Genomic DNA, 9,738 nt, shown 5'->3' on the forward strand with positions numbered 1-9,738 from the left:
CAAGCAGAGCCGGAGATCTAAAGACTAGCTAGAAAGCAAGAAATCCAACCATTTCCTGCTTCCTAGTTAATCTAAATCTCCCGGCACAGCAGAACAGATGATGGTCAGAAAAAGGAAAAATAGGAATTTAGCAGGTAAGTTCACCAGGTAAGGAGTGAGTGGGAGGAGAGGGTTCCCACGGGCCATGTGGGCCGCGCAGCCTTGTGTTTCTGCACAGCCTGGATTAATTGCTTTGTGGGGGTGCTCTGGGGGTGAGATTTCTCTGCGGCCCACCAAAATTTTCTCACGGCCCACCAGTGGGCTGCGGCCCACCAGTTGACAACCGCTGCTCTAGGAGGCTCATTTTTCACCCTCCCCGAGCCCTCTGTACAGGCCTTACACCAGGGGTGGGCAAACTTTTTGGCTTGGGGGCCTCATTGACTTTTAAAATTTGACGGACGGGCCTCCACCTGGTGTCGAAATGCCTGTCATTACAAGTCAAAATCAAATGAATGCAATCATTCAATCATTCACATCAAACCTTAATTCTGTAACAATCTTCGGCAGGCTGGATTAAAAAGACCAACGGGCCGGATGTGGCCCCCGGGCCATAGTTTGCCCACTCCTGCCTTACACCTACCTGGGATCCAAATTGGGCCACGTGGAGACTCCTGAGAGGGGCGAGGCGGGGTGAATGTGGGTGAGACCGGCCAATCATTGCAACTCCCCGTTCAGCGAACCGGATGTAAAATTAACATCCGGTTCACCCAAACTGGTGCAAACTATTAGCAGCCCACCCCTGCCCCCGTCCCAAAGCACCTAAAGGCAGGACAAGGATGGAAAATCATGTCTGACTTAACAAATATCTGACTTAACAACAGAAAATTTTGGGCTCAGTTGTGGTCACAAGTCAAGGACTACCTGTATAATGATTTCACTGAAAGGCGCAACTGCACACCTGTACTTTAAAGGCTTTCTGAGTAGGAAGAAACGTAAGACAAGCAAAGATGTATTACCTGCTTTTAAAACGGCTTTATTCATTTGTAAAAAAAAAAAAAAAAACATTATTTTATTTTTATGTTTATATTGTTGCAATTTTATTTATTTTTCCCCACCTTCATGAAACAGGTAAATAATAAGAAAGTTGTTGTGCAAAGTGCTAAACTTGGCTAACGTTAATCCAGGTTGAGCTTCTTGGAAACTTAACTAACCATCCATTTGGTTCAATTTACAATCCAATGCATTGCATAAACCCAGATAAATTGTTTCATTCAGCAAGTAGGTTAACACATAGTTTCTCAACCTCCCCATCTTTTAAAATGTGTGGACTTCAACTCCCAGAATTCTAAGCTGTTTGGACTTCAATTCACAGAATTCTAAGTCGTTTTGACTTCAACTCCCAGAAGTCTAAGTTGTGTGGACTTCAATTCACAGAATTCTAAGGTGTTTTGACTTCAACTCCCAGAAGTCTAAGTTGTGTGGACTTTGACTTACACAATTTCCCAGGCAGCTTCAATTCTTCGGACTTGAAGTGCATACATCTTAAATTTGCCAAGGTTGGAAAACATTGGTTTCACCTGTTAGCCTATACTATAAATTTGTAAGCAAGATAAAGTAGTTACAATAAAACTAATTTTCTATTTTTCCCTCCACAAATATCCCCAAGAGTCTAGATGATTTTTTTTTAATTCCTTCACTAGTCATCCTAATCTGGTCATTGTAAAACCAATCTGCATCAAACAAGGGGGTTATTTAAAGCTCAGCAACATGCCCCACCCACACACACGCACAGAAAGACAAATTGCAAGGAAGGTTTAATTTCCTTTTTGCGATTAACATTATTCAGTTTGGGAGCATTATGAAAAATACACCCTTTACAAAGGTTTAAGGGAAAGAGAGAAAATGTAATTGATTGTTTGAAACGGTGCTCTTATTTTCCCAATTTGGATTACTTTCCTCCTATGGAGCCGTGGTGGCACAGTGGTTAGAGCGCAGTACTGCAGATTACTTCTGCTGCCTGCCGGCTGCCTGCAATTTGGCAGTTCGAATCCTTCCTGGACTCTGCCTTCCATCCTGCTAAGGTGGGTAAAATGAGGACCCAGATTGTTGGGGACAATATGCTGACTCTATAAACCTCTTAGAGAGGGCCATAAAAGCACTGGGAAGCGGTATATAAGTCTGAGTGTTGTTGCTATTCTGGATAGGGAAAAATCTGGACATTTTAGAAAAAAGAAGCTTCAACTTTAAAGGTGCAGCTCACCAGATGTGTCTCAATGTTGAAAACACCTGAATTACTTCTAAGTAAATCTTGATGGGCTGCCTAATGTCCCAAAATGGTCAAAATCCAAGGAATTATTCAGAGAATGTTCTACGCAGAGTCAATAGCACTTATATGCAGCTTTACAGTGCTTTACCTATACAAAATGTGGCTTTTGCCAAATGATTTATATGCGGTCAACTGATTCAGGAAAAACATGGCACTGGCCACATCCCATACAGTGAGATACAGATATAGATATAAATATGTATCAATAAATATATTTATTTATTATATGCTGCCCATACAGCAGCATATAATACTGTGTGATTCTGGGCGGTGTCATTGAGAAAAGTTCCTTTCACCTTCTCTAAATAAAACAAACCCTTATTCAACCATGAACCCAACCAGCGGAAGACCGTACCCAATCCAGCATGGCTGAATGTTGCATGTTAACCCAATCCTTGTCAACTGTACGTTGCGTTTTAGGGCTCAGCACATGGCGTGAGTCCAGGCAATTTATTCTACAAACTTTGGATTGCGTGAAACTAGGCATTCATTCCTACACGACGGGCTACATGTGAAATATACTCCTTTGCAGTGGTGGGATTCAAAAACTTTTGCCACCGGTTCGGTGGGCATGGCTTGGTGGGCACACTTTGTGCATGCGCACATACTTTGCATGTGTGCACGTGCCAAACACGCACTTTGTGCAGGCACAGAGGGGTTCCAATTCGCCTCCTGCAAGCTTTCACTCTCCCGGTTGCTTCAGCAGCTTCCGCGTAGCACTCTTCTGTGCCGTGCAAAGCAGCTGCGCTTCAAAAGCAGAGAGTAAGGGTGAGTATGGGAGCCCGGGCAGGCGGGCCCAACAACAGAACAGTTGAGAGAACCGGTTTGGTCTCCGCTGCTCATCGCCACTACCGGCTCGGCAGAACCGGGCTGAACCGGTCAAATACCACCACTGCTCCTTTGGTGTTCGGAACAGCCAAGCTTAACAACAGTTGATCTTACCAAGCTCCAAGTATAAAGTAAGCAAGCTGGAATCATCAAACCCAACCCTCCCCAAAGGGAATTTCCTTGCAAGCAAGGTTGTTTCAAGCAAGAAGGAAAGCTTGAGGTTCTCCCAACCAGGAGGGATACATCACCAACCACAAGGCTATTTCTCAACTCTATAATCGTGCATATTGATATCCGCTGCCCATAACTTTGGTCAACTCATGTGGGTTGGCGTTCTCAAGGAGCAATTGCAGAGAAATTACAAAACACCTGCAAAATCATGATCGGGGAGGAAAGGAGAATCATCAGGCCCTTGACCCAAGAAACAGTCCATGTAGATCGGACACCACCGAGGTGTACCAAGGACTAGGCTTGGATTATTAGTTGAAAGAATTGAAGGCAGAGCCAAGAAGCAAGAGGGAAATTCTTTTTAACCTACAATTTTCCAGGATAGGTTCGAGTCCTCCCTGGGTGGAGCTGCCATGAGCTCACGTAGTCTCTCATCACAGATTGACTCCAATGATATAGAAGACACTGGCCAAGGTGCCCACCAACAGCAGCAAGGAGCTCTTCTTCACACCAACGGCACCACTTGTGTTGCAGAAGGAATGTTGACAGCATTTCACTGAGAAAGCCATCACGCCGATATCAAACCCTACTTCAGGACAATCGGCAGAACATCCTTTGCTGATCAGTTCCTTGTGGTCTTCACCTACAGGAGAGGAAGAAAATTAACACGATTGTTTTGTCTCCGTCATTTAATTTTATTTTTGTGGGGGTGTGGTGGCCTAGAGGTGGAGCTCTCACCTCACAATCAGGAGGCTGTGAGTTCGATCCTAGGCCGAGGCAGATTTTTTTCTCTCTGGGCACAATGAGAATATATCTGCTGAACAAAACTCCGCATTGGTGACAGGAAAGGCATCTGGCCATTAAAACACTCTGTTTCATTCAGTTGCCCTGACTCCACCCCGCAAGGGATTATGGGCTCATTAAAAGGAGATAAGGATGATTTTATTTTATTTTATTTTCAAGAGTAGCTAATTGGAATCATAAGTCTGGGTGTTCTGGCTTCCAACTCTTTGGAAGAAGAACTCAACTGCTTTTTTTAAAATAAAATAAAAACTATTATAACTAAAATTAGAAAAGGAAAGGATACAAAGTTGGTTTATTTGATCAAGCTTAAAATAAGACTATTTTCTATTCTATTTCATTCCATATTTTCTATATCCTATAACCTATCCTATTCTATTTTCTGTTCCATTCCATTCCATATTTTCAATATCCTATATCCTATCCTTTCCTATGCTATCCTATTCTATTTCATTCCATATTTTCTATATCCTGTATCCTATCCTATTCTATTTTCTATTCTATTCTATATTCTATTCCATTCCATATTTTCTATATCCTGTATCCTATCCTATTTTCTATTCCTATTTTTACATCATATCCTATTCTATCCTATTTTCTATTCTATTCCTATTCCATTCCATATTTTCTATATCCTATCCTTCTATATATCTATATCCATCCTATATTTTCTATTCCACCCATTCCATATTTCCTATTTTCTATCCATTGATATTTTCTACATCACATATCCTATATCCTATCCTATTTTCTATTCTATTCTATATTCTATTCCATTCCATATTTTCTATATCCTGTATCCTATCCTATTCTATTTTCTATTCTATCCTATTTTCTATTTCATTCCATATTTTCTATATCCTATATCCTATCCTATTTTCTATTCTATTCTATATTCTATTCCACTCCATTCCATATTTTCTATATCCAGTATCCTATCCCATCCTATTTTCTATTCCATTCATATTTTCTACGTCACCTATCCTATATCCTATCCTATTCTATTTTCTATTCTATTCTATATTCTATTCCACTCCATTCCATATTTTCTATATCCTGTATCCTATCCTATCCTACTTTCTATTTCATTCCATATTTTCTATATCCTATATCCTATCCTATTCTATTTTCTATTCTATTCTATATTCTATTCCACTCCATTCCATATTTTCTATATCCTGCATCCTATCCTATCCTATTTTCTATTCCGTTCATATTTTCTACCTCACATATCCTATATCCTATCCTATCCCATTCCATTGTAAAAGAAGCACTTGCTTGCAATGCTAGAGTGAAAAGTTCCCAGAGGGGTAAAAAATATCACTTACCAGAACCTCTACCAAAATATTTTGTATAGCAGTAGCGATCGGTGTCATCACAGACCTTCAGGTCGATGCACTTGTTGTTATGGTCCACTTTGTCGCATGCCATGCATATGAGCGAAGACTTTGCTACAGGGCACACAGAAAGAAGCAAAGACACTTGCATTACGAAGTCACATCATGAAATGAACAGAGACACCCCGGCAATTTTGCAAAGTTTTACAAGAATCGTAAAATAAAAATAAATAGATAAATGGGAATGTAGGTAGCTCTCAAACGGTAGGAGGACAACTGAGCCCCAAACTTCCGTTGCTAAGTGAGACATTTGTTAAGTGAGCCTTGCCCCATACGGCGGCCATTCTTGCCCGCAACCTTCTTGAAGTCAATCACGGAAGTCGTTAAATGAATAACTTGGTTGTTAAATGTTTCCCCCTCCTCAATGACTTTGCTTATCGGAAGGTCACAAAAGGGGGGTTGTATTTGACCCTGGGATGTTGCAATCGTCCTAAATACGAGTCAGTGGTCGAGTGTCTGAATATTTCATCATGTAACCCTGGGGATATTGCAAGGATTGTTAAATGTGAAAGAAAGATCCTAGGAGTCACTTTTTCTTTAAAAAAAAAAGTGTCATTGTAACTTCAAATGGTCACTAAATAAATGGTTGTAACTACTTTTTACAGATTACAGATTAACAGAGTTGGAAGGGATCTTGTAGGTCATCTAGTCCAACCCCCACCCCCCGCCCAGGTAGTAGATCCTACACCATTTCTGACAGATGGCAGCCCAGTCTCTTCTTGAAAGCTTCCAGGGATGAAGCTCCCACCACTTCTGAAGGCAACTTTGGTTCCATGGCTTGATTGTTCTCACTGTCAGAAAATTTCTCCTTATTTCCAGGTTGAATCTCTCATTCCTCAGTTTTCATCCATTATTCCTTGTCTGGTCTACAGGGGCTTTGGAAAATAGCTTGACCCCGTCGTCTCTGTGGCAGCCCCTCAAATACTAACGTAAAAGTGAACATTCCCCTCACACATATGTGTTAGTCATTTCCGGCTCTAGGGGGCAGTGCTCATCTCCATTACAAAGCCAAAGAGCCAGCGCTGTCTGAAGACGTCTCCATGGTCATGTGGCCAGCATGACTAAATGGTGAAGGTGCATGGAACGCTGTTACCTTCCCACCAAAGGGGTCCCTATTTTTGTGCTTGCAGTTTTTACATGCTTTCGAACTGCTAGGTTGACAGAAGCTGGAACAAGTAACAGGAGCTCGCTCTGTTATGCAGTGCTAGGGGTTCAAACCACCGAACTGCCGACAAGCTCAGCGTCTTATCCACTGAGCCACTGTGTCCCTTCAAATATTGAAACACTGCTCTCCTGTCTCCCCTGGTCCTTCTCTTCCCTAGACTAGTCAAGCCCAGTTCCTGCAACCGTTCTTCGTATGTTTGAGCCTCCAGCCCCCTAATCATCCTGGTTGCTCTTCTCTGCACTTTTTCTAGAGTCTCAACCTCTTTTTTATAGTGTGGTGACCAAATCTGGATGCAGTACTCTAGGTGTGGTCTTACTAAGGCTTTAGAGCAAGGATCTTCAAACTTGGCAAGTTTAAGACTTGTGGACTTCCAACTCCCAGAATTCCTGAGCTATCATGGCTGGAGGAGGAATTCTGGGAGTTGAAGTCCACAAGTCTTAAAGCTGTCAAGCTTGAAGATCCCTGCTTTATAGAGTGGTATTAGTACCTCACTTGATCGGGATTGTCTCCCTCTGTTAATGCAATTTAGGATTGTGTTGGCTTTTTTTGGCTGTCGCTGCGCACTGCTGTCTCCTATTTGCTTGTAATGGAGTAAGCAAGCAAGCCAACATGGTGTATGATTAGAGGACTGGAAGGCTAAAGCATATACAGAAGTGTCAACTCTCAAAAGGCCTCTAGCTGAAGCCATACTTGACTTTGCTTCATTTCTACCTTGCCATGCATTAAAGAATGTAGAATGTTTTCCTCTACAGTGCCAGACAAAACAGCGATAAGGCTCCTGAGACCCAAGGTCAGCTCAACATGCCCCGGCAAAAGCCATAGAGAGTGATGAGAAGTTCATCGCCTGCTTGGTTGGTTAACATGACCTGTGACATGATAGGGGTGATGGACAATATCTATTCTTTAATTATACCAAAGCGTGAGAATTATTCAGAGTTGGTTTCACATTTGAACGCGCTGATATGATGTGCCTAACAAACAGGATCTTGGAGAAAAGCTATGGTCTCAATAGTCTTTAATTGATCAAGGGCGTTACTCAGAACCATGCCAGAAAAGTTGCGGGAATTGGGTATGTCTAGTTTAATGAAAAGAAGCACTGGGGGTGGGGTGACATGATGGCAGTCTTCCAATATCTGAGGGGCTGCTACAAATAAGAGCGGGACAACCTAGTCTCCAAGGCACCTGAGGGCAGGATAAGAAGCAACAGATGGAAACTCATCAAGGAGAGAAGCAAGTTAGAACTGAGGAGGAATTTTGTGTGGCTGTTGATAACAATAGGATGGCCAACATGATCGCCAACATCCGATGAAGGATATGAAAGGAGGAGGAGGAGGAGGAGGAGGAGAAAGGGAGGGAGGGAGGGAGGGAGGAGGAGGGAGGGAGGAAGGAAGGAAGGAAGGAAGGAAGGAAGGAAGGAAGGAAGGAAGGAAGGAAGGAAGGAAGGAAGGAAGAAGAGGAGGAGGAGGAGAAGAGGAGGAAGAAGAAGAAGGAGGAGGAGGGGGAAGGGGAAGGAGGAGGAGGAGGAGGAGGAGGAGGAAGGAGAAGAAGAAGGAGGGAAGGAAGGAAGGAGGAAGGGAGGAGGAGGAGGAGGAAGAGGAGGAGGAAGAAGAAGGAGGAGGAGGAGGGGGAAGGAGGAGAAGGAGAGGAAGAAGGAGGGAGGGAAGGAAGGAAGGAAGGAAGGAAGGAAGGAAGGAGGAAGAGGAGGAAGAGGAGGAGGAGGAGGAAGAGGAGGAGGAGAAGAGGAGGAAGAAGAAGAAGGAGGAGGAGGGGGGAAGGGGAAGGAGGAGGAGGAGGAGAAGGAGAAGAAGAAGGAGGGAAGGAAGGAGGAAGAGGAGGAGGAGGAGAGGAGGAGAAGAGGAGGAAGAAGAAGGAGGAGGAGTGGGGAAGGAGGAAGAGGAGGAGAAGAAGGAAGGAAGGAAGGAAGGAAGGAAGGAAGGAAGGAAGTCCAACCCTCTGCTCAGGTAGGAGACCCTATCCCATTTCAGACAAGTGACGCTCCAATCTCTTCTTAAAAACCTCCAGTGATGGAGCACCCACAATTTCTGGTGGCGAGCTCTTCCACTGATTAATTGTCCTCACTGTTACGAAGTTTCTCCTTAGTTCCAGGTTGCTTTTCCCCTCGATTAGTTTCTATCCATTGTTTCTTTTCTGCTTTCAGGTGCTCTGGAAAATAAATTGACACACCACCACCCCCGCCTCTCTGTGGCAGCCCCTCAAATACCGGAATTTAGACAGACAAGGCACCTTCAGAAAAGAGGAACTGACATTTAAACAGCCGTCATTCCCATCTCTCCTTGCTCGCCCTCATCACAAAGACTGTCACACTCACCCCTCAAGAATGTCTCTGAACTGTGTTCCTCCTGTCACGGAGTTAAAACGAACCGCTACGGGTCAGATTGTTTTACAGCTTTGGAAAGTATGTGGTCAGCTAGTTTTTCTTCTTGTAAATTATTCACATTTTACTTCGCTATTTTGACCCCCGAAGGGTGGGATTTCTTGGAGGTTTTATTTTACGCACGTCCTACCTGTTTTGGCCAAAGTGGTATCTGTTTGGAAAGTAGGGGGAACCTGGAAGCCCCACAGAGAGTATCCTTAGGTGGAGGATTGGGGACCCCCCCTACCCGGTATGGCTTTTATGCTGTCATGGCGGGTTGGAAGGAATCAAATGTGTTCTGGCGCAGGCTTCACAAAATCACAAAGCCGACTCCTTCTCCTGACAAAACCCCTTTTTGTTAGGCTAATGTGAATTTGTATTCACATCCAACAAAGTCCTGGAAAACAGTCTTTCAAAGAGTGAATTGCAACCACAGACCTTATCAGGCTTGGAGAGCTGCCAGGCCGATAGCTTCCAAGCGCAACGCTATACAAGAAAATACTTGGCAAAGAATCTCTGAGAGTCATGAAAAAAATCTTCACACTAATGAAACAAACTAATTGTAAACACTACTCCCCTTTCGCTCCTCTTTATTCCCCTTGAAAGGGGTCGTTCACCTGAGCCTTTACTCCAGAGTCGACCCTTGTTCCTTAGCTGTTCCCTTCTCCTGACAGCTCTGTGCATGCGTACACTGGGAACA

General features: G+C 43.5%; 1 protein-coding gene across 1 annotated transcript in view; it reads right to left on the reverse strand.

The window, feature by feature from the left end:
* Positions 1 to 996: 996 nt before the first annotated feature.
* The window catches only part of LOC113446386 (lymphocyte antigen 6E-like), a 16,830-nt gene continuing 8,088 nt past the window's right edge, over positions 997 to 9,738 (reverse strand). Inside the window, exons 2-3 of the mRNA XM_026716018.2 lie at positions 5,431 to 5,553; positions 997 to 3,944 (exon numbers count right to left, since the gene is read on the reverse strand). Coding sequence (XP_026571803.1) covers positions 3,736 to 3,944; positions 5,431 to 5,553 — 332 coding nt within the window. The 3' untranslated portion in view covers positions 997 to 3,735. The remainder of the gene's footprint in view (positions 3,945 to 5,430; positions 5,554 to 9,738) is intronic.

This window comes from Pseudonaja textilis, chromosome 3, assembly GCF_049901715.1.
Source record: "Pseudonaja textilis isolate UNSWEBS1 chromosome 3, rPseTex1.2, whole genome shotgun sequence".
NCBI classification, from domain to species: domain Eukaryota; kingdom Metazoa; phylum Chordata; class Lepidosauria; order Squamata; family Elapidae; genus Pseudonaja; species Pseudonaja textilis.